At 44.7% G+C, this 25,702-nt stretch overlaps 2 protein-coding genes across 3 annotated transcripts in view; one reads left to right on the forward strand and one right to left on the reverse strand.

The window, feature by feature from the left end:
* Nucleotides 1–24,343, reverse strand: part of DOCK4 (dedicator of cytokinesis 4) — a 357,536-nt gene extending 333,193 nt beyond the window's left edge. Inside the window, exon 1 of one of the 2 annotated variants that reach the window (XM_083182741.1) lies at nucleotides 23,834–24,343. In XM_083182741.1, the coding sequence (XP_083038867.1) occupies nucleotides 23,834–23,870 (37 nt within the window). In that variant the 5' untranslated portion in view covers nucleotides 23,871–24,343. The remainder of the gene's footprint in view (nucleotides 1–23,833) is intronic. The other variant, XM_083182740.1, reaches the window with a different exon arrangement.
* Nucleotides 24,344–24,585: 242 nt separating this feature from the next.
* The window catches only part of ZNF277 (zinc finger protein 277), an 80,957-nt gene continuing 79,840 nt past the window's right edge, over nucleotides 24,586–25,702 (forward strand). Inside the window, exon 1 of the mRNA XM_083182742.1 lies at nucleotides 24,586–24,950. Within this exon, the coding sequence (XP_083038868.1) occupies nucleotides 24,914–24,950 (37 nt within the window). The 5' untranslated portion in view covers nucleotides 24,586–24,913. The remainder of the gene's footprint in view (nucleotides 24,951–25,702) is intronic.

Genomic DNA, 25,702 nt, shown 5'->3' on the forward strand with positions numbered 1-25,702 from the left:
CTGGTGTGCAAGAATGGCTGCTACCCTTGTCTCGGCTGTACAACGTGCAGGTCAATGATGGTGGGGAGTTCTTTCCCACACCCACAGATGGGTAAAAGGATCCATTTGCACTTTAGTGTCTCACATGGACACCAAGTTTCTATGCTTAAATATATGATTATTGACTGGGTCCCTCCTCTGTGAAGGGGAGGGGACAGGGACTTGTTAATGAGAAAGGAATCCCGCTGGATCCATACCCTAGACACCGTTGCCCCAAAGGGGCTTAATGAGTATAATCATTTGGGCATATTTCTGTAGGTTTCTATCACAAAAGGAAGAGCTGCATTGAAATTATATACATCTTTTCAAGGAGGAATTTTTTCAAAGATTTTTTTCCAACATTTTTTTCTAAGAAATCATTTACACTAATATAACTGGAGGCCCATTACTATTAATGGGGCAGATGTATTAAGCCTTAACAAGAGATAAATGCAAGGATGATAAAGAGAGATAAATGTCCAGCCAATCACCTGCTAACTGCCATGTTACAGGCTGTGTTTGAAAAAAGTCAATAAGGAGCTTATTGGCTGGACGTTTAACGCTGGGTACACACCAGGACGACTAGGGCCCGATCCCCTCAATCTAGATCCAATTCCGACCAATTGGATGTAGATTGTAGGTAGATTGGGCCCTTTTTTTCCCTGTTCTGGTCCGATCCCGATCCGATGCGCGGCCCGCGGGTCGGTCGGTCGTTATTCAGATCCTACCTGCTGCAGGTAGGATCTGAAGAACGACCATACAGCCGGGTGCGGGTCGCCATCGGATCGGACCCGCTCACGGTGCACATCGTGAGCGGGTCGTGCCCCCCCGCGTCACCGTGAGCGGGTCGGACGAGACACTGACGACCCGCTCACGATGTGCATCATGAGCGGGTCGTCGTGGTGTGTACCCTACATCTTTATCACCCTTGCATTTATCTCTTGTTAAGGCTTAATACATCTTCCCCATTAATAGTAATGGGCCTCCAGTTATATTAGTGTAAATGATCTCACACACACAGGGGGCCCAGCACTCACTACAAAAAAACTAACTCACCTTAACATTCAAATAATCAATTAAATAAATAATGGGGTTTTAGTTCATGAATTGATCAATGCATTTAAGCTTGCAGCCCATCGCCAAGGGACCCCATTTCACTGCAAGTCCTACACTAACAACTGGTTTTCATGGGAACCTGGCAACTGTTTGCACATCATAGCTAAAATGAACATGTGTTATTTTCCTGGGTTAAAGCTCAACTGCCAAGTGCCTAATGGCTTTTAAAGGTGAGACAATCCCAAACACAGCACTTGAATTAGTATTACAGGGGCAGCTGTCACAGGCTAAGGTGAGTTAGTTTGTTGTATTGTTTGTATTTACTAGAGTGTGTGGTCATAGGCTACCTCACCCCATCCTGGGAAGTGGGTGCTGTCTGCACCCCATTCTTAGGAATGGCGAGTGTGTTGGTACTTCTGTATTTATGTGTGTGTACATACACACACAATTTATTTTTTTTACATTGTATAGGTGTCACCATTATGTCCACCCGGCGGCTCTATATTACTTACACTAAGTTATGAAACTGTGCATTAAATCTTCAAACTATGAGCTTGGCGTTCCACAGCATTAATGAGGTGTCACGCATATTGTTCGAGATTGCGGAAGTGTTGTTTTGTGAAGTGCATAATGACACGTGTCCGTGAACCACATGCCAGAAGTTACGGACGAGAAGAGTCCGCCCTGCAATGCAGGATGATTCTGCTGCACGCTGCCGGATGGTTATATAAGTTTTGGTGGGATTGTGGATGTGATCACCACTTTTGATGTGGTCATGAGTAAGGCCACGCTTCGAGGCCGAAACGTCGACCTGACTTTTGAAAACCGGCATATATCCCACACAAACACACACTAGAAATAGCACTCGCCAGGGCTAGATAATCTTTTAAAAAATGCTGTTTTAATCCATCGGCAAAACATATTCCAATGTAAAGGAGTAACTCACCAGTCTTGCAGCAAGTAAAATAGTGGTTTAATCAGGCAGCATAGCACACAGACATCTTGGCAAAGGTCCCAGAGGCGGACCGAAACATTGATATCTATGTGCAATGCTGCCTAATTAAACCACTATTTTACTTGCTGCAAGATTGTTGAGTGACTCCTTTACATTGGATTCTGGATATCGGACTACACCTGTGGCCCTCTATTAGCATTTTTTACATTACCGAAATGGGAGTGCCGGCCTAACGAATGAGAATACATATATATATATATATATATATATATATATATATATATATATATATACACACACACATACACACACACACACACACACACACACACTTACACTTGTTGGTACTCTTCTATATTAATCTCTAAAAAGCCAAGATTTTCCCTGACACTTAAGAGTTATTAGCTTCCAGCATGTTTATTCCAGATGTAATTCTTCATTACAATTTTAATTCAACATAATAATTTAACTAATTAAACAAGATAAAATAGCATAAACAAAAATGATAGGACTGTCAACCTATTATTTTGTTGCACAATCTTCAAAGGCAATCACGCAATCTCTGTAGCTCTCAGAGAGACTTCTGTACCGGTCACCAGGTAGTAAGGCCCATTCTTCCTTAATAAACAGCTCCAGCTCTCTCAGGTTTGATGGGTGCTTTCTATGGAATGCATCACTTTTCATAGATGTTTAATAAGATTCAGATCAAGACTCATAAAAGGCCACTTCAGAACAGTACAATATTCTATTTTTAAACATTCCTGGGGGATTTTAGCTGTTGGGTTTGGGTTATTATGCTGTAGGGGGAACCAGGACTCGTTATTGAGACTGAGCAGTAGGTTTTTCTGCAGAGTGCCTTGTTAGTCTTACAATTTAATTTTGCCTTGCATAGATTCAATTCACAACATGCGATATGCAGCAAAACAGCCCTTAAACATAGCCAAGCCACCTCCCTGATTCACAGGAGATGGTGTTCTTTTCTTTTGCAGATAAATATTTTCATCTATGAACAAATGGCTAGTTTGACTTGCCAAAAAAAACTCTAGTTTTGACTAAAATATACTGAAAACTCAGCAATGAAGCTCTACCATAATTGTCAGCACACGTACTGTATATTATGGAGAACTGAATTTCTCCCATAGTGCATTAACAACATACTGCGATAGAGCTCCAGCTGCATTCTACATTTTTTTAGGCTACTTTCATTAAAAATTTTCACAAAAGATCTTGCGTAGGAACATAGCTGCATTTAGTATCCGTGGCATACGTGGTACTTTCAGTCCCATTTCTAAGTGATCTGACTAGTTCACTAAGAAATGGAGCACTGATCTTTTCCTGTGTATGCCCTGCAGCGAGGGTAGTGCGCGGTCACACGCATCGTCATCGCCTGCAGGGAAAGCCAGTGCTTGCTCTGGCTTTCCGGCTAGATTGCAGGGCTTTGACTATATAAAAAGGAAAAAAAAAAAAGTCAAAGCCCCGCTCAGCATGCAGCATCGCAGGGTGCATTGCGCTTGCTTAAGCCCGTTGCTTAGCACAGAGGACGGGTTGCTGTGTGTGTAGGGGGCTTAACCCCTTGAGGGGCGGGTTTCCCTGGGTCAGGACAAACCTACCAGGGCAGGTTTGTCCTGCCCCAGAAATACTAACCACAGAAGGGGCAGCCACTGCCTTCTGCAACAGCTTCTGCTCTCCTGGTGCTGCTGCAGCTTGAATTGGCTGTGTGCAGACACTCAGGATAGTTGAGCAAGGTGAGCGACTGGTAGGGGTGGAGCACCGAAGCTGCTGAATGGTGGTGCACCACTGGCTCACACCTGCTCATCAGTGCCATACCTGGAAAATTCTTGTGAAAGCCCGCTCCTGTAGCACAGCTCAGCCAGAGAAATTTCTGGCCATACCACCCGTGGCTAAATATCAAGGGTAAAGGGCTCAGCAATACCATATTCCACCAGACTGGTACTATAGCATAATAAAAATTAAAAAGCTTATAAAAACAACAAATAATGTGTATTTAATTCCAAATCTAGAATTTATACTGTACAAAATCATTACATTTTGGATACCACAATGAAAAATAAAGATTTTTTTTTTTTCTGAAAATAAGAATCTGCACAAAAAGGACAGAACCCAATGCCTGGGATTTGCTTAATCAGTAAGATTGAGAAGAGTAATTACTGGAAGACACACCAAAAGGAAGTAGAAGGGTCAGAGGAAACAGGCAAACAATGCAGTGCTTAGTCCTGCTGCTAAATACAGTATTATATCATAATGAAAGCAGTACATGCAGCCTGACCTGTGTCAGTCTCCAGTTCAATTCTCATTTGCACACATAATACCACCACCATGAAGATTGGCAACTAACATTATTACCTGTGCTACTAAACACAAAAGGAGATTTCACATCGGTCAACAAATACCATTCAGATTACACTAGGGAACAAAGATGTATTTTTTTTACATGGTGCCTGCAATTTTACAACGGATTCTGGGTATTTGTTTGCTGCAGATTAAAAAAAAAAAAAAAAAAAATCTACCATCCATTTTGTTCCAGGACACCAATTTTTTTTTCTTCCAGATATTGCTGATGTCATTACCTAGTCTTAGGAGTATAAATTGTGGCCAAGCTTTATTATAATTATATATACTGTACAGCATATATTTTCTAAACAATGTACATTTTATGTGCTGCTGATGACAATTACTACACAAGTTCTCTCACTACAGAGAAACACCCAGATTCTTAAACTCTCAGAGAGGTATCAGCATTCAGGAAAATGTTTATCGAGAAGAAAATTAAATTAAGAATGACTGTTTCCCCATGTTGAATCAGTTTGTTACATCCAATGAGGTTTGAGCAGCACCTAACAAACCTCAGTGAATGGTTTGAAAAATATGGAAAAGTTTGTATGGATCCAATATTCATTCGGGACTATGGCTCCAACAGAATTTACTTCTGTAGAAGAAGAAAAACTCAGCGAACTCTCCGGTGACAAGACTTTGAAAGTAAAATTCAGCAGCATAGGACATAAAGAGTTTTGGCCATCAATTAAACATGAATATACAATGTTAAGGGCTAAAGCACAGCAAATCCTAGTTCCATTTGCAACAACATATTGGTATGAAGGCAGGTTTTCGACAGTTGCTGTAATATAAAAAAACGTTCAAAAATAAATGTGCAACAGGAAATAAAGTTCGCAGTGTCCAAGCTGATCCCGAGGTATGAAAAGTTGTGTAGTGCACAACAGGCTCACATATCCCATTAATAAACTTAGGGGGTTATTCTGGTTGATTCGCAAGGCTGCAAATTCGTAGACTTGCGAGTCCACCAAACCCTGCCCAGGAACGTCCGCCCCCCTCCCCCCCTCAAAGTGCGGCTTCGCCCGAACAGCTGCGAATGGATGTTTTGGATAAACATCCATTCGCATGGCTTGGGTAATCGCTCACATCTTTCGATGGTCACCAAGGTTTAGCGTGCACGCCAATATAAGTGACTTTTTAGTTACTTACATTTGCGTGCACGCTGGCGTGGATATGGGCGGGCAGCTGACATCCGGTGATGTCAGCTACCCGCCCCCCACACCCGCATCACTGGGCGTTCCCATATGGTAATGGGGCATCCCGGCGCCCCCCCCCCAATCTCCACCCCCCCATCCATCTCCACCACCCCCCCCCCCCCATGCCGCCATGGGTGCGTGCACCCGGCGAACCAAAATGTCACCGTGGGTGCACGCACCATATGCCTGCACATCCGCAGATACCCGCCTGCGCAGACGCGCAACATCGGTACTGCGTGCGAATGCAAGCAGGACCGATGTGATCTGAATGAGGCCCTTAGTTTCGAACACTCTTTAATAACCGTTTATATATTGTGGTTTTCTTTTGTTCGATCTTATTCCTTATTTCTTTGAAAGAAATCGAATAAAAAAAATAAAAAAGTATTTTTCCTGATCAAAACACTAATAGCGATATTTGACCCAACTACTTTAAAAAAAAAAAAAAAAAAGGGGACAATTAGGCAATTATTTTGCATTAAGGGTGGCTTGAAAAAGTCAAAGGAACCCCTGGGTTAAGAAAGAAAAAAATATATTTGCAGTGTTTATCCCATCCAATATTATATATTAAGGACTGCATAGTCTTTCTGAACCAGCGAACACAAGGAACAAGTATGATTATTTTGGCATTGGAACGGCAGGAGACTAATCAGGAATGAGCTACATTATTCTTGATGGAAAGGAAAATGTTGATCCAAGTGTGGGATGTATTCACACGTCACTGAAGTTATACTGTAGGCGTGGATAAAAACAATATTTTGGCACTCAGTGTTTTTTTTTTATTATATATCTTTTAAACCCACAGGTTACTACAACATTTTGAGATCTTGAATAACTGCCCACAATACATACAACGTGCATAAGTCATTGCCATAAATATTTACATGATGACATAAAAGGTTTAGCAACAGTTTAGTTATATAACAGAACATTCATAAACCCTGTGGCTTGGTCTTCCACTTATGCTGTGTACACATGGCATGATTTGCATCATCCATTTTGACAATATAGTCAACATAGCATAGGACATAGCGCACTGTTATGCAGCACTTGATACCGATTTGATCCCAATGCACTGCCCTGGAACAGAATGTAGAAATAGATTGTGCAGCACAGTCGATTTCTATTATCTCAGAACAAGGGTCATGCTGCTCAATGCAGCATGGCCCCCGCTCCCTCCCCCGTGACCTCGAAACGATAATCGGCAGGTGCCAAGTTAACTGTGTGTACACACCCTAACATAGACAAAAACGAGCGAGTCACTACAATACAAAATCAAGCGGTGAGGACCAGTGGTGAGGAGCTCCATTGTAAGGGGATGTGCACTCGTCCCCTTTCAGCGGCTGGTGGTCCAACCGCCAGACCCCGCTAGATGAAGCAGGCTCCATCTGTATGTTGGACTTATGGGGCCTACAGCCATAGTGAGTGTGCTGAGCGATCTGAGCTATTCTAGATAGAGTATATTCTATACTCGGATCGCTTAGCACACATCGATTTAAAGTGCTGTGTGAGCACCAGTGTTCTCTGGTGACAATATTTATGGTCCCTGCTCATTCTTCATGCTACCGGCGATAGCGCTGCACATCACTATCGCTGGCCCTTACACCCACAGCGATGTAGGTTCATTTTCTAAGCGATCGGACTAGATCGTTTAGAACAGGGTTCGACAAACCCCGGTCGCCACGACGACCAGAGTTTCCACCCTGGCGACCAGGCAGGGGTGTGGCTTGCTGCCTGCTGAGGAGATAGGAAAGCAATAGTCAGTGAGTGTCTCTCAGCTCCTGCCTATGCTTAAGGAGGCCACAAAGCTGCTGAATGCTTATGTGACCCCCACCTCCTGGGGATCTGAGCGTCCTCAGCAGCGTGAAATCCACGACTATTATTATTATTTATTTTATTTTTTATTTATTTATTTTTTTCCCTCAAATTCAGTTGATAAAGTTGTTTATGTTTGCTATGTTATTCTGTGTATCGAAAAATTTTAATAAAAATCACTCAATGTAAAAAAGAAATCCACGACTCAGCTGGCGACGATGCCCCTTCACACCTGCCGCATCCTGCACAGGGCTGTCCTGCCCGGCTACTCAAAGCTCCCAGTCCTGCGGGGATGGATTATGAAGAGGTCCAGGTCAGCGTGGCTCCCCCTTCAGCTCTGCCACAAAAGAAAGCGGATGTCTGCTACCCGGCTCTGCCGCTGCAACCCGCACAGCGCCGTCCGGCCCGCCCACACAAAACTTTACTTACACCTTCTCAAAGTCCTGCTGCGGGATGATATGATATGCAGGCCCCACTGACTTCTCCTAGTCCATTGCCTGGGGACACAAGATGAGCACTGCAGTGCAGAGGTATTCTTGGGGATTGGGAAGGGGGGTTGGGAGGTGTATGTCCTTTACAACTTATGTGTGTGTCTCAGGGTGCCTTTACAATTTATGTGTGTGTGTGCCCTTACAAATGTATCTGTGTATGTGCGTGCGCCAAAACATTTTGTGTGTGTGTCAGCGTTGACCTTAGTTTGTCTGGCTCCTACACTTTTGTCCTGGCTCCTAGATTTTAGAAAAAAATTGTCAAGCTTACAAAATGTCTAAAAGTCGCTAGGTGTGTAGTCCCCATAATATCAAAATGTGCTCTAACCAATCAGCTCCTCTAATGGGTTTGAAAAATGACAACAGTTTATTGGTTGCAGCACCATTTACATTGGCAACAAGTAATAACAAGAATATCACTAATTGCTAAATCTGTCTTCTACAAAAGGTAAAGTCATGTTTAAAAGAAGGGGGGTGGGGGACATTCAAAAGGATATATGTGAAGCTCCATACAGACTAGAAAGTAAACTATCGCTCAGAAGGGCCTTTATCTTTCTGAACGATATCTTTGACTTTCTTGTGTAGTGTGTAGTACACGCAACATTGTTACTCCTGAGCATTGTTAACGCCCCCTCACTCATCTGTTCAGTACAGACAAGGGAGGACCTCATTAATGAGGACCATGCTGCAGCTGGCCCCCGTCACCATCGTGAAGTGTGTATGCACTTGCTGGTGCTGAGCCAGGCCTCGCTGCCACCAACATTGCCGGATACACACATCGGCTAGTGTGTACCCAGAAGTCTCCGACGTAATGATTTCTCACATCAATGTGATGACACTAGTACCACCACCAACATACCCATTACTGAAGTTGATATAGGCACCTTTCATACATCTATGTGGGTTTGAATAAGTTTAGTAACATCACTTTCATAGACATACTAATAATTGTCTCTCTGTGCATGTTGCAGTTACATAGATATGTGTATCTATTGTTTCAGTGTTGTAACCTAACCCGAAGTCCTACCCTTTGAATTCTTCTGACCCCATTCTAGTCTGCCAATTTTATGCTTTGATCTTGATTTTCTTCATTTAATAATCCTGTTTCCATAAAATGGTGTATAAATTGTCTTATGGGCAATTAAGTATAAGTGAGAATATCTAGACTTAAAAAGAGAGAAGGGTCTTCAAGAGTACAAATAAACACACATATGGTTGGGTAGTCTGGTAACGTTTGACAAAACTGTCCAGCTATTGCAACAATTATGGTTATCACCTGAATTGACATCAGGATGATAAACTAGGACTGCCAGTAACCACTGACATGGCTAAAGGAGGACCATTACTTGATAGATAACACAGATTAGACATATCCCTTTCACATCACTCATTGGACCAGGATTACTGTTGTGCAGTGTGAAAGTACCACAGCTTATAACTCCGGTCAATCAACCCGGAAATTTGACCCATGTTCTAAGAAGGGTTAAACCCAGGTCATCCTTTGCATAATGTGCAATTTGGGTTTTATGTGATAACTCCCGATCTGGGTCAGTCCAAGGATTGTGATGCCGGGTCTCATCCAACTTTGTAAAGCAAAAGGGGTATTAGGCACCCAGAACACCACATCTGGATGATTGGTTGTTGGTTGGTGCAGTGTAAGTCACTGGCCTGTGCAATTTGGCCCAAGTGAACTAATTCGGTGTACAAACTGGGCGATATATCACAAGTGGTTTAAACAAATAGGTTTGTGAACGATATCATTCACAGTTGTATCGCGTCGGCTTTGCTGTATAGCGGATAGCCAATATATCAGCAGAAATATTGGTTGCATTGGCCACTCCTTACACTTGCTGCAGGTACTGACGTGCCGTAACTGGGCACTTTCAAATACTCTGCAGAATATCAGAAGCAACATATTGAGCAGCCAATCAGTAGGTGTATATGTTTACCTGAATTTGCCACTCTGATGTTGCAATGGGTAGTTGGGGTACATGTACCAGCATAACTGCATCATAGTGATCATTGCCTGTTCTCTAAAGTTAAATTACAGGAAGATTACCAATTGTAGCTAGTTCATTTATGATCGGTCAACTATCTGTGGATCTTTGATTGCAGATACACAACCACTAACATTACTCTAGAGCAGGCATTCCCAACCACGGTCCTCAAGGCACACCAACAGTGCAGGTTTTAGTGATATCCAGGCTTCAGCACAGATGGTTTAATCAGAATCCCTCAGATACTAATTAAGTCACCTGTGCTCAAGCCTGGATATCTTCAAAACCTGCACTGTTGGTGTGCCTTGAGGACCGTGGTTAGGAATGCCTGCTCTAGAGAAGCAATAACCAACTAGTAAAATTAAAAAAATAATTAGAAAAGGTCACAATTTCAGGAAGGAAAACAGTCATGACTGTGGATAAAAGCTTTACAATTTAAAATGATCATTTAGCATTTAATGCGTTATTCTACAAATGAATCATAAAAGGCATTCATTACTATGCTGGCCACACATCAGACCAACTTTCCTCCAACCATCCAACTAGTTGCTTGGATGAAATAAAAATATGGTACTGGATGGGAGCAAATGTAATATTTACTTCAGAAAATTACTTCCAAAATCTGGAAAAAGGACAAAAATGGTTGCTTAGACACGGTACTGTAGTTGAAACTGTTTTGATTTAAACAATTTGACTGAATGCTTTTGTCCATTTTCCTGGGTTTGTGAGCACATTTCTAATTGTATTTTGCTCCAATACAGTACCATATTTATATTCCATCCAAGCAACTAGTTGAATGGTTGGAGGAAAGTTGGTCTGATGTGTGGCCAGCATTACACAGAAGGACAATTTAAAGATGCAAATTGATTGCACATTGAAATACAGTATAATGCAGGAAATCCCACCCACAATCCTCAAGGTTCACTGAAGGTTCAGGTTTTAAAGATAGCCATACTTGAGCACAGGTTATTTTAGCTATCTGTTCTTAAGCATGGATATCCCAATAAATGTAAGAGCCCCTTGAGGATCAACATTGGGGAAACACTCAGGACAGAGCTCTTGTCCAATACTTCTTCTCCTTGAACCATCCTTACCACCAGTGTTCCTTGTCCCCTTCAGAAACAATGATACAGGTTTATTGACAGTGTGATGGGTTTAAAATCATTAAGTAGTGCTTTTCCCCCTGCTACTCACTGTCTATTCAGATGGTAGTTCCACAATATGGAGGGTAACTGAATGGAATTTATGCAGTCAGCCACGGATAATCCACCTGTCTAGCTGTCTAGGGTGCACTATGTAGGATTATCTGGGTTGAATGGGTTACCCCCTATAAGAAATGACACACAATAGGTGGTCGCTAGGAGTAGGGACCTAGTTTAATACTGACTGATTTCAGTAGAATAACACAGTACACGTTCATGAGTTCAACATTCTCTAAGGCCTCCACTGTCACCAAATATGCAACTGACATATCTGCAGCAGCTGTGAATTACTTTGGAATGTAAGCTTGCGAGCAGGGCCCTCTTGCCTCTTGGTCTATCACCCAGTCTTGTTTTTTTACAAACAAAATGCCCAATTGTAAAGTGCAACAGAATATATACTATATAACGAACTGCTAATGAATATTAAATACCTCCATGTCTACATGAACCAGTATCTCACATGCAATGCGATTTATCACACCCCCACTATCCACATTACCCCAAAGCGTGGCGAGCCATATGAGGGGACGCAAAACGCTTCCTCCGACCTTTTCATACTCCCACTATCCATGTCGGCTTGGAGTTGTTTGTTTTAAAGTGTTGCGAGTGCAGCGAGCCACCGAGCCCAAAGCGTGGCGAGCCCCGCAGAATACAGGTCAAGTAATCCGCATCCACTTGCCACGCTTCAGGCTCGTTTTTGCGCCGCTTGCCACGCTTCAGGCTCGGTGGTTCGCTGCGCTCGCCACACTTTATAAAATCAACTCCACACTGACGTGGATACTGGGGGTATAAAAAGGTCGGGAGGACGCATTCCGCGTGTGCTCGCCACGCTTCGGGGTTACATGGATAGCGGGGGTGTGCTAAAATCACATCGCATGTGATTTGCATGCGATGCGATCCACGGCCAAGGGTGCAGTGAAAATGAACTAGTACCATCGCATCGCACAATGCGATCTCACTATGCTGAATAGGGCACTAAGCTATTTGCTTAGTGGGCGCCCTGATAATACACAAGTACCAAACATTCTCCAAACCGAGACTGGGCCATTAACACAAGGCAGGATAGATCCATGGAATCAGTTTAAAAAATATTTCCTACCCATACAAATTTTGCAGAACAAAAATTGGCTTTCGTAAGACCAGGTGACATATCTTCAATCATCAGCTCTCCAGTTTTGTTAAGCCTGTGCCCACTGTAGGCTCGGGTTCTTATCTGAAGGTGATATCAGAAGCCAGTTTAGTTTGTTGTTGCAACCCATCCACTTCAAGGTTTGATGTGCTTTGCATCCCACTAAAGTATCAGAATGTCTGTACATTTTTATTACAGCTCTCTCGTTACCCAGGTGTTATTTATCAACAGATCTGACACCTACTGGATGTTTTGTACACTCTCTTTGCAGCCATTAGCGAATTTTGTGAGCGACATGCCCAGGTCAGTAGTTTCTCAATCCACTCTGTCTGTCATCAATCATTATTACATATTCAAAAACACTTAGATCCCATTTATGTTCCAAACTGGTGTTTAGACCGTGTATGCATGGGTGTGGATCGTATGGTCGACACCACTTAGGTCGACACCATTGGGTCGATAGGTGGCAAGGTCGACATGGGGTTAGGTCGGAAGGTCGACACAGTTGGAAGTCAACCGCAGCCGCTCGCTATGCTTTAGGCACGATGCCTCGCTGTGATCGGCACACTATTTTATTCTCCCACCACGCCCTAGTGGATGGTAGGGCATGAAATGCCGCCTGTCGGCAGATGTCGGCTCAAAAAAAAAATCATGCCGATCTAACCCATGTCAACCTAGACACCTGTCGACCTAATTAGCAAATTGCAGAAAGAAAATAAAATTGCAACAGCATCCACCTTTGATTTCAGTCTGGATTTCCACCACACAATTTGCATTAATGAGCAGGAGTACCAAATAAAATAGACATTGATTGCAAATGTATGATCCACCAGGTATTTAAACAGAATGCCTTGGAATTGGTTCTTTAAATGGATGTACCTTATTTTAAATGTGGAATGTTATTATTATGGATGTATTAAATTACCAATCATTATCTTGTGTTAAGCTTTGCTATCTAGTGTTAAGCCCCATACACACAGGGAGATATTGGCTAATCGCCAATTTTGACGAAGCAATTTTAACGAGATGCACTTAGTGTTCATTCTAGGACCCGCTATCTTTGAAAATCCATGCAGTTCCTCTTCCCTGCCTGGGGTGTCACTGTCTGCTGTGGTGTTTCTAGCACAAGTCTGGTTTGCATATCAGTGCTGATATACAGACCACACTGTGCTAGAAGCACTACAGCAGACAGCGACACCCCAGGCAGGGAAGAGGAACTGCAGGGGTCTTCAAAGATGGCGGGTGCTAGAATGAACACTATGCACTGGAGATTTTGACTAGATATTTGGTCTAATGATAGACTATGATGTAGTCAAAATTTACTTGCATGCGGGGGGCGTGGCCTGGCCGTGGAGGAAGCAGGACGCTCAGCTTTACAGCTCCTGCAATACCCCCATTAAAAACCCCGATTTGTGGCCTCTCAGGTCACCTGAACCCTCCCCCATCACTCACCAAGCCGGCGGGGAGCCTCCGGATCGAGGGGGCACGAAAAACGGAGCCGGGGACCCGAGTTTACAGCTCCTGGAGGTTGAGGCCTACCCGCAGCACCAAGCCGCGGCCTAAAGTACTGCAGCTACCCGGCGGCCGAGCTCCACAGCCGGATCGCGGCACTTCGCGCGGGCGCCGGAACTGCTGGAGCCCCTGGATCAGGCCTCCGAGGTAAGGGGACTCCCCACACACCCAGCACAGCCCCTGGGCACAAAATCAACAAGCCCAGGAGCCCCAGCAAAGCACTGGAGCCCCTCTATCCCCCTGCCTCACTACTCGCGGCGGCCATCTTGGTTTCCCCATTCTTCCTGTGTTACTAACACACACAGAGTAGTGCTGCACACAGTGACCCACACAGAATCCTGCTATCACCAGGGTTCACCCCCAGCCACAGGACCACTGACAGTGCACCCCTTAACCCCTCTTGTGTTGGCTCCCCCAGAAGCCCTAGGAGCCCTACCAACAGCCTTCTAATAAAGAGGACACTGACTCTGGTGGCCAGTGCTGGCACGACCACCTCATCTGGCCCTGGCTGCATGGTAGCCACCCCACGCATACAGTTTCATATGTCCTGCTTTCCCTCTAATATGACGCCCAATATGCTTTAGAGGGTGCTGACACACTTTACCACTCCCGATATGATTTGAAGTTTAATACTACAGTGGCAGTATATCATTGACCCAGCCGTAACCTGCTAATAGATCAGCCTGCACCCGCATCCAAGTCTCTCATAAGTCTGTGCATTTCCACCACCGTCCCACTTCCTGCGGCAAACATGCCCCCTAAAAAAGTGAAAGAACTTGGTGGCGCCCCCCCAGCTAGCTTTTTTAAAGCCTCTTCTCAGTCACCCAACTCTAAGCCGGTCGCTATCAAAGGACCCGGTACACCTACTCTATCAGCTCTCAGTGCACCATTCGATCCCACCACAATGAGCAATAACCAACAACCTCCAGCAGGGGACGATGCCCCCCTAACGTTGGGACTGATGAAGCAGCTACTAGCCTCATTTAAAACAGACATATCCGCTGAATTTAAATCAGCGCTCCAATCTTGCCAACAGGACATAGAGGCGGTGGGACATCGCACTGACCACATTGAGAATAAACTGGATGAACTGGTCAAATCCCACAACGATCTCCTTACTCTTCACGAGGGGGTCCAAGACGAGGTGAGGGCCTTGCAAACTAAGATCTGCGACTTGGAGGACAGGTCGAGACGCAACAACATTAAAATTAGAGGCATCCCGGAAACTGTCTCTAACTCGGACCTCACTCAATATGTGACTGACGTATTCTCAAAATTAATGCCAACTACACAGATCACTGACTTCCTCTTGGACCGCATCCATCGCCTACCAAAAGCCCGGAACGCCCCCCAGGATGCCCCTCGGGACACACTAATGCGTCTCCATTATTTTCATATCAAGGACTCAATACTCAAGTCCGCCAGACCATCCACCCACTCTGCTGCCATCCTGGGAGACCTCCAGATCTTTGGCGACCTATCCGCAGCCACCCTCTCTCTCCGCAGGTCGTTCTCCTCGGTGACAAAGGCCCTCCGAGAAGCTGACATCCCTTACAGATGGGGATACCCTACGAAACTTCTCATCCGGAAAAACGGCTCAATGTTTACTGCCACTACACCCACTGAGGGTGCACAACTCCTGACCTCCTGGAAATTGGAGGTGGACTCTCCGAAGATCCCCGATGAGTTACGTCTCACCCGAGATTGGTCAGTGGCAGGCAAGTCTAATTAACATTATGTCACGCGCAGGATTATGGCCCAGTTTTTCAACTGTCACATGACGCTATCCCACCACTGGCCTATATTACTAAACGATTGACTTTGTGTTTCTTTTTTGATACAGCTTACCTTAAACTTCGTTAAGTCACTCTGGAACTGCAAAGTAGGTCTTTATAGGCCAATTGACATATTTGCTACTGTTTTGTTTGCAATTATTGTATAGTATAGATAGACATGCCCTGTGTCCCGGCCCTATCATAATGTAGCGCAGGCAGTCTCTGTTTACAGACGCCCGCTACTATGTTAGCAGTTCTCATCCTCCCCCCAATAGGTGGGCACGGGGCCTGTCTCTCTTTGTGCCCTATCCCCCATACTTCCTCTCAGCTCTCTTAGGAGTGCGAGTGTTGTCAATTACCCCCTCACGCCCCTACTGTGTCACCTAAGATGGTGGCCCTCTGTAGCCCCTTTATGGAGCTATCCCACTCCCTTCAACCCCCTTCCCCCTTTTGTATCTTTTGTTCTGTTTTTTTGTCCCCCCCTCTGGTCCCTCCCTTTTTAATTTTGAAATGCACACATTTTTTTTTAAATATGATAAGAATCAGCTGTGAAGTAACATGCCTAACTCGATGTTTAAATGGTTAAACTGTTATCTTTGAACGTCAAGGGTCTCAACTCACCTAACAAAAGAAGACTAGCACTGAGATATTTCAATAAGGTGAAAGCCCATGTAGTCGCCCTTCAGGAAACCCACTTCCTCCAATCCTCCCCCCCCCAATTCTCCAGCCCATTCTATCCTCATTGCTACCAATCCAATGGCCCAAGTAAGAAGGCAGGTGTCGCCATCCTTTTATCTAGGTCTTGTGACTTTGTACTGGAACAACAGGTCACTGATCAGGAGGGTAGATTCCTCATTTTAATTGGGAGACTAGACAATAAACAAGTAACCCTGGCGGTCCTTTACGCCCCGAACTCCAAGCAAATACCTTTTCTACGGAAATTCTGTAAAACCCTCTCATCCTGCCGAAAGGGTTTACTTATGATTATGGGGGACTTTAATTTAGTAGTAGACCCCTCTCTAGATAAATCAATGAAACTCACCAAACATAGTCATCGCCTAGTGCCCACTCAGTCCTCCGCCTTTCGGAGAATAATACACGAATATGACCTATACGATGTCTGGAGGGCCAAAAACCCTAATGTAAGGGATTACACTTTCTTCTCTCAAGCACATGGAACTTACTCCCGCATAGATTTAGCACTCTCCGACAAATGGGCCCTTCAACAAATCTCTAAAGCTTCTATCCTGCCAGTCCCATGGTCTGATCACGCCTCAGTATGCATTCACTGGAACCTGTCCTCTGCTCAAAACCCCCCTAGCCCATGGCGCCTTGGCGAGTACCTTCTGTTAAACACAGAGGCACGGCAGACTATTGCCGAGACTCTCTCCTTGTATGTAGAAACCAACTCACCAGAGGAAACGTCACAATTTACCTTCTGGTGTGCGTTAAAAGCAGTTGTACGGGGCTCCGCGATTCAGGCAGCTGCCCGTATACGCAAGAGGGCAGCAGCTCATCAGATAAATATAGAGACCCGATTGGCGGATCTGGAGGCTAGACATAAAATGTCCCCCTCTGACTCCAAAGTTTACCAGGACCTCATGCTGGCCCGGGAAGAATGGAATGTCTTAGCTTTACAAGATGTTCATAGATCCCTATCTAAACTTAAACAAAAATACTACATACAGGGAGATAGAGCAGGTAGACTCCTAGCTAGAAAGCTGAGAGGAAAACTCGCGAAGGACCGAATTCGGTCAATCACGGACAACAAAGGCCTCAAAGTGTCTAACCCAGCAGATATTGCCAATGCCTTTGCCGCATATTATTCTAACCTTTACAACTTGGCTACTGACCCATTGACCCCACAACCCACTGATTCCGCTATAGACCAATTTCTGGCTCGGATTACTCTCCCCTCCCTTAGTGAGACGGCCCTTCATACACTAGCTCAGCCATGGTCGATAGAGGAGATTAATACAGTTATCGAGTCACTTCCAGCGGACAAAGCGCCTGGCCCAGACGGATACACTAACAAATTCTATTCCTGTTTCAAAGACACTCTTTCACCTATTCTGGCCCAGGTATTTAATGAAGCATCCGCGCTAGGTAACTTCCCGAAAGAAATGTTGGAAGCCAGGATAGTAGCTTTCCCTAAACCAGGAAAGAACCCAACTATCATATCCAACTACCGACCCATTGCATTGCTTAATTCGGACGTTAAAATTTATGCCAAAATGATAGCTAATAGACTCAACCCCCTGCTTCCCACACTCATTAATCAGGATCAAGTGGGTTTCGTTCAAGGCAGACAATCACCTGATAACACCAGAAGAATAATCAATTTAGTTGAGGCCTTCTCTGGGTCGGAGGAACCGTTACTATTGTTGTCCTTGGACGCAGAGAAGGCCTTTGACAGACTCCATTGGGGCTACTTATATGCGGTTTTACGCAAGTTTGGGATAGTGGGCCGTGCGTTAACATCCATATCAGCTTTATACTCGTCCCCGTCAGCCAGAGTATTTGTGAGCGGCCTGTTGTCCCCCTCCTTTAGACTCTCCAATGGCACTCGCCAGGGCTGCCCCCTATCACCCTTGGTTTTTGCACTAGCCATTGAACCCCTTGCCGAGATTATAAGATCATCAGATACTATTAAAGGCCCAAAGATATCGGGTGTACCATATAAAATTTGCTTATTTGCGGACGATGTCCTGCTCTCTCTCACAGACCCAGAGTATTCCCTTCCCGGCCTCCATGTGATCCTAGATGAATATGCCGCTGTATCCTATTACAAGTTAAACGGGTCCAAAACAGAAGCACTCCCCTTAAACCTCCCCTCCGATCTCCTCCAATCCCTAAAAACTAAATTTCAATACTCCTGGCAAACAAGTAGCCTTAAATATTTGGGAATTCACATCACCCCTACCATCGGGGACATGATTCAAGCGAACTATGCCCCACTCCTCCACAAGATCTCGCTGATGTCCACGGACTGGATGATGTTGCATATCTCATGGCTAGGGAGAATAGCGGCTCTAAAAATGATGATATTACCTAAGATCCTTTACCTATTTAGAACCATCCCCCTCTTGATCCCCACTCCTTTGTTAAATAAATTCCAATCATCCTTTGCTATATACATATGGCGGGGGTCTAAGCCAAGGGTGGCCCGAAGAACTCTGTCACTCCCAAAACGGGAAGGGGGGGTGGCATACCCCGACCTGCACAAATACCAAGTCGCTAGCATACTCTCCCAAATTGGGGCTTGGTTTGAGTTGGATGACCCCAAAGTATGGGTGACCATGGAACGCAATTTAATGGCCCCCTGCCCACTTTCAGACTGTCTCTGGCTCCCCGTTTCAGTGGATATTCGCCATCTGACACCAGTTTCCTCTACCATACACACTCGCAAGGCATGGCTGGAGGCGATAAAACTAACATCAGACATATCATTACCTTGCACCCAGCTATCGCTCCAGGCCATTGCTTCCCTAATACCAAATCTCTCCTTCACCTCATGGTCCTCGCGGGGGGTACCATCACTCGCTGAGGTTACAACCTCTGGAACCCTATTACCATTCTCACAACTACAATCCCAATTCTCCCTCCCACGTGGGGACTTCTTCAAATACCTTCAGCTCCGACACTGGTTGTCCACCGTAACCCAGAACCCACATGTTGTGTCCACACTCCCTCGATACATCCAGAATAAATTGACAAGTGCGGGTAGCAGAGGAAGTATCTCCTGGTGGTACAATTTATTAATAGAACCATCGAGCTTCACAAAATTCCCCTCCTTACAGAAATGGGAACAAGATTTGAAAGAACCCATTAGCGAGGAAGAGTGGCATCACATCTTCCAAATAGGTTTCAAAGTGTCTAAATGTATCTCGCACACCGAACAATACTATAAACTTCTGCATCGCATGTATATTACTCCAGTATTACTGAATAAATTCAGTCCAGCCAACCCTAATCTATGTTGGCGAAACTGTGGATGCGTGGGCTCCCTTTTCCACATATTCTGGGAATGTCCATATATCTCCAGGCTTTGGAAAGCGGTCTTTGCACTTATCTCTACAGTGCTGAAGGCTCCCATTCCTCCGTCCCCGAAAGTGGCGATTTTCCACCTGACCACCGGAGGCCTCCCCAATAACGACAGATACATCATGGGCCATATCCTGATCACAACTAAAACCCTGATTGCCCAGTGTTGGCGCTACACTCGAATCCCTACTATCCCCCAAATAGAACAAGCGGTTCAACATCACTGTGAATACGAGACCGCAGGAGTACATTACTCTTCCTCGGCCTCCAACCCGTTAATAAAGTGGTTCGGCTGGACTGAATACCAGGCCTCTAGAACAGGCAGGCCCCCGTAGAATAGAGTAGAGTCTTGATTCTAGTTCCCTGTCTACATTTAAACCTGACTATCAGGGAACGAGCATGTGACCGTTTGACCTTTTGACCGTTCTCTACAAGTTAGCCTATAAATGCCAATTACAGAACTTTTTTATTCTCTTTGATACAGTTTAAGATGGAAATATTGCTTTGTGAATGAAAACTTAATTCACTGTGTGCTCCCCCCCCCTTTCCCTAATATTATTTTTGCTGTTCCTTATTTTTTCTTACCTTTCTGTATCCTATAATTCTGTCCATTATTTTGTAAAACTAATAAAAATTAATGTTGAAAAAAAAAAAAAAAAAAAAAAAAAAATTTACTTGCATGCACAGTCTATAGGGGTGTACACACGGAGAACTTTTAACAGGAGATTTTGACTAGATAGTCAAAATCTCCTAGAAGGTTAGCCAAAATCTCCCTTTTTTTCACCTGCTTAGTCAATATTGTCTAGCAGCGATTGCTTAGCATAGATTGACTGTAAAGGCAAGGCAATTTTGACTAGATCATAGACTATCATTGCTTAAGGCCCATACACACTGGGCGACTGAGCTGAAAGTCGCTGAAAACAGCAGGTTTGAGTGACTTTCAGCTCAAAGCCGCCCAGTGTGTATGGCCCGGCGATGCACGCTCCTGCAACATCGCCGGGAAAGCCATTCATCTGCTGGTTATACCAGCAGGTGAGCAGCTTTCAGGTCGGCTTTGCATAGCGCTCCGCTATGCAAAGCCGTCCTCCCCCCTCCGTCGGCGCCGGGCAGGGGGAAAGCCACTCAGTGTATCTGCAGCTATAAGGCAGACAAAATGGTTTATAAAAGACAGAGATAAATCATGAAGCTTTTCTGTCATTCAATTGGCCCCTGTTCAGTTATCCATTAAGGTGCCCATACACGGTCCGTTTAACGGATCCGTTCGGCACTTAATTAGCACGCATCGGATTGCATCCCTAGTGCATGCACTGTGATCCGATGCGATGTGTACCTAGTACAAAAAGTATGTGCAGCACATACTTTTTGTACCGTACGATGAGATGCGCGGGAGCGCGCATCGCATAGTACTAAACGGAGCCGGCAAAAACGGACCGTGTATGGGCTGCATTACTACTTAAAACCACGTTTATCCGGCATACAACAATTCTGCATACAAACCAGCACCAAAGGCAAAGACAGCTCCCTCGTTAATTTAAGCTGCTTCTTTTCCACATACCAATCCAATAAATAATAGAAAGTGCTTTAGCTTCATTCCTTAAAATGTTGCAACATACAAAGCTGCACTAGGAAACCTTTGTAATAAGGAACAAAGTTCTGATTCCACATAAAAGAAAATGCACAGCTAGCATTAATTCACAAATAGCCATCATTACATATAAAAAGTGCCTACTGATCAACTTCATAACAACCTAACATCTATTTCAATTTCTGAGGGGACATCAACAAGCTAATTTCTGTGACAAAATGCATAAGTTAATTCTGATCAGCTAAGCTTTGCTAAATTGATTAGTGCATGGTTATCTGCCTTTTCACATATGCAATTATTGCCATATGTTTTGCATTAACTAAATATAAACTTTACTGTTTTTTTTTTTCAGGCCTCCTCTTACCGCTGTGTCTTCTAATCTGAGCCCAGCTATATGCACAGAAATGCCATTCGCTTTATCATTGGCCGCTGATAATACTGCTGCCTTATAATAACAACAACACACTTTCCTATCCAGCAGCTACAACTGCTATTCCTCTTTACGATGTATCAGGTACTCTGAAATGTTAGTAGGTGATTCAGTTGTGGGCTACGACCACAAAGTGAGGTCGGAATGCAGCAAATCACAATCATCACCAACCTTACCTCGCAACCCCATTGGTCAGGACAGTTGAAAATGCAGGGGTGCAACACTTACACATCGCAGAGTATTCAATACAGGCAATTGAGTGTAAGCTCATAAAGGGCATGCTCATTTTTAACTGCTGTTTTAGGTCATTGTATCGTATTTGTATCATAAATCCTTCAATGTACAGTGCTGAACAATATTTAGATGCTTAATAAACAATCATGCTTAAACGGTCATCCTGAGTTACTACATGCCAACAATATACAGTACATAGATGCAAATGACAATGAACATGTATAATAATGATAGCAAGAAAGGTCAAACTGTATTACCCAAAGACATCACATTTGGTACAATCTGCACTATTTATTGTAAATACATGAAACACATTCATCTGGCTTTATTGAGTACAGCACAACATGGTCCTTCGGTTTACTGCTTTCAGCTGATAAACTAATACTATTGCACAAGGGGAAAAACTGCTTATTTGACCAATGTGTTTTGTTTAAATCGGATTTAAAAATAAATAAACGACTCAACACGAGTAAAATGCCTGTAAAGCAAAAAAAACTCTAAATATAAATAATAACACCTACCAAACATCTTTAAATATTGTATTATTATTATTATTATTGTTGTTGTATAGTGTAATTTATGGCTCATCTTTAAACAATACGGTCTGTCATTGATTTGAAGAAGACCATAAAATGAATGAGAGAAACCAGGGCAGATGGCAGCAAGTCCATAGGAAATGAGCAGTGAATATGGAAGATTTCTGTATATTATATTCCAACAGGATTAACGGCTTTGATACCATACAAGTTAATGGGCCATGAACTGGCAAACTGATATACAGCCATTGTTTCCATAGCTAAAGCAAGCAGTAATATATTCTGAAAATATGTGCCACAAAGTACAAAGGATGCCTGTGATGGTTTCTCAGAGAGGTCCATTTGCCGAGAGAGATAGGCGGGACTTAGTAAATGACATCCCATGGAACAGACCTCACATCATGTCAACAATCACAACACTTCCCTCAGCACAAACAAACAAAAGCACCAACCAAAGGCAAACAGAGAAACAATACAAAGAAACTCCCAGATTCCTGGGCATTTACCGATTAGTAATTCCCCATTTCCAAAGCTTATAAATCATGGAATTTTTTATTTGACTAGAATTAGACAATTTCTCCTCTGAAGGATGAAATCAAGCACTGTTTTGAAGGCCACACAAATTCCAAAAGGGAGTAATATGGCAAACCACTGAAAATTATATAACATATGCCCATTCACGATGATAAAAATCACACAGTACTAGAGGATTACCATCAACAAAACACAAAAATTGGATTAGACCAGATGGAAACTAAAATTAGCACGCAGATACATTAGCAAGGATACAAAATTACACATGTGAAAATCATACAATTTCACCAGAAAACAAATGTTAAAATAAGATTCTATTAGTTATTTTGACCACCTGATTTAAAAATAATAATAATTAATTATAGTTGGTAAGTACACTGTTAACAATGAAATAATAGAATCAAATTAAATATTGTCACTGTTCATTTATATGGATTATGTTTTTTTTGTTTTTTTTTTTAAAGCAGTTTGCCATCAATCTTGCATCAGAGCTAAACTCAATGACAGCCTCTTTGTTTTCATATGTAATAAACTTCCACCTATGGAACCTGGAAAAATAATTATATCCGTCATGTCCCCATTATATCCAGATAGCATTCATTGTATGTCGATATAAAGAACCAATCGTACCAGCAGGTCTGAGCAGAGAACATATGTATGATATGCAGTAGAATGCTCTGCAGGTATACATTCAACCTACAGCACATTCCATACGCTATAGGTTTTTATTACAGCGGTATGCCTGCCAGTGATGCTTACAGACATGTACATAAATAATAACATGTATGAGCCGCGTACAGATAATGCATGACTAGTAATCAGCCACAGGCCGGACACAAATCAGTGCAGCTATGTGTATGTGTGTGCTGCAGGGAGGTTGGCTGTATACAGCCCCCCGGTGAGCAAGAGGCAATGGCAGATAGAACACAGCAGCGGTGGGAGATGACAGGAGAGGAAAAGTTTCAGAAGAGCACTCACCCACGCCGTATTTCTCGTGCTCCGTGGGTATCCACATGTTTGCAGTGTTCTGCGTGTCTATGGATCAGGAGCAGCCACACATCCCTCCTCCTCCTCCAGTGTGATCGCTGCTCCACTCTCCTCTGCTCTGCTCTGCTGCTGCCCAGGCGGCCGCTTCCTCCCCCCCACCTCTATCCTGCCTTTGTGTACGAGCCCCCTCTCCGGCTGCTGTCAGTGGCAGGAAGGGAGCCGGCAGCCTGCGTGTGTGTGTATGTGTGTGTCACACGGTGCGCTGCTTTCTGCTCCTCAGTGCGGGTCCCCCGTGTGGCTCCTGCTGGTGCCGAGTGGCATATGTACCGAAGATGCCCCGCTCCTGCCCTGCATGTAGAGGCGTCCGTGTAGTCCCGGACTCTGCCGGTGCCAGCCTCCCCTCAGGCGACTGCCATACCTGTGCCTGCCGCTGCTGCGGTATATGTGCACAGCGCTGTGCGTGCGTGTCAGTGTGCACCTGTGTGCAGGCGGGGGGGGGGGGGGGGGGGGGGTGTTATGTTGTCAGCGGGTGAAGTGTGACTGCTGCTGCCCTCGGCATGTACTACTAGCCTCTGACCCTATATATACACATATTATATATATGTCAGTCAGTGTGACACTGGTATGCCCCCTTACCCCCCGGGCACCTACGGAGCATGCGCGGCGCACACGGCTAGCTCGCACACTGGCTGCCGCTCATTGTTCTGGTAACCAGGAGTAACCAACGCTGCGAGCTCGCCGCCGCACAGCACGCCGGGACATGTAGTGCAGTGCACAGGAAGCGTCTGCCCCAGGGACGTTACGGGGAGGGGGCGCGGCCGCTGAGAGCACAGCCCACCCTGCCAGACCTGCTGCCCCCCCTCCGTGCATTTCATAAGTATCGGCAGACAGGGGGCGACATGGTTGTACTACATGCTACATCCCACACAGCAGTTGCAGCGCATTGTCGGGGGAGGCGCGGATTAGAATGGTAGCCGCCGCTCAGCCGTGTGTTTTATGTACAAATTACCCGCGTAAGCCCCTCCCCCTGCGTGTTCCCTCCCACTCACGGAAGCGGAGGCAGCCAGCAGCATGGCAGAAGCCGGGGGCAGTAGCGCACACTATGAAGGTACTGTACACACACATCGCGAGATGCAGGGGTGCCCCCTCCTGACAGCTATCATTGTGCAGTCGGGCCATCCAACATGGCCCATTCTAGTAGATACAAAACGTTCTGCTCCTGGACTTCCAGCTTGAAGTATAACATTGCCGTCACCTGTGTTGAAACAGCCTTCTCATCCATAAACTAGCTCAGCACAGGTGACTGCAATCATACATTAAGAGGGAAGTTCAGGAACAGAGCATTTTGTACATAAAGCTCCCCTTGGACAGAGCTTTAACTAGGGGAGGGCTGGGGGGTTATGCGACCTGGGCGCTGGGTTAGGGTGGCATTAAATTTGTGCACTTAGCAACCCCCTGCTGCCAACTCTGATTCCAAGTGATTTGCCCTGGGCACCAAATACCCTAATTTCTGCCCTGACTTGATGAAGTTGCCCACGGCAGGATCACATGCTGTCCTTCTGCATGTGATTTATCAAATGTGATCTCAGCTAAGCCTGCCCTGCTCAAAACCAATCTAGCAGATTGTTTCTGCAGCTGGTGCGACTCACAGGCTTTGGTGTAATGTGCACCGGACCACCCATCGCATTTGACCTGCTGTCATTCAAATGCCGTTTGGACACTTTTCAGGCGATTGATCACCGGAATTGCATGAAAAGTGCCGAACTTTCATGTAAATCACCCTAGTGCAGTGGTTCCCAAACTGTGTTCTGGGGTGCCTTGTAACCCTTGCAGGGGTGCCTCAGGTTGGTGGTTCAGGGT

Source organism: Crinia signifera, chromosome 4 (assembly GCF_055691185.1).
Source record: "Crinia signifera chromosome 4, ASM5569118v1, whole genome shotgun sequence".
NCBI lineage: Eukaryota > Metazoa > Chordata > Amphibia > Anura > Myobatrachidae > Crinia > Crinia signifera.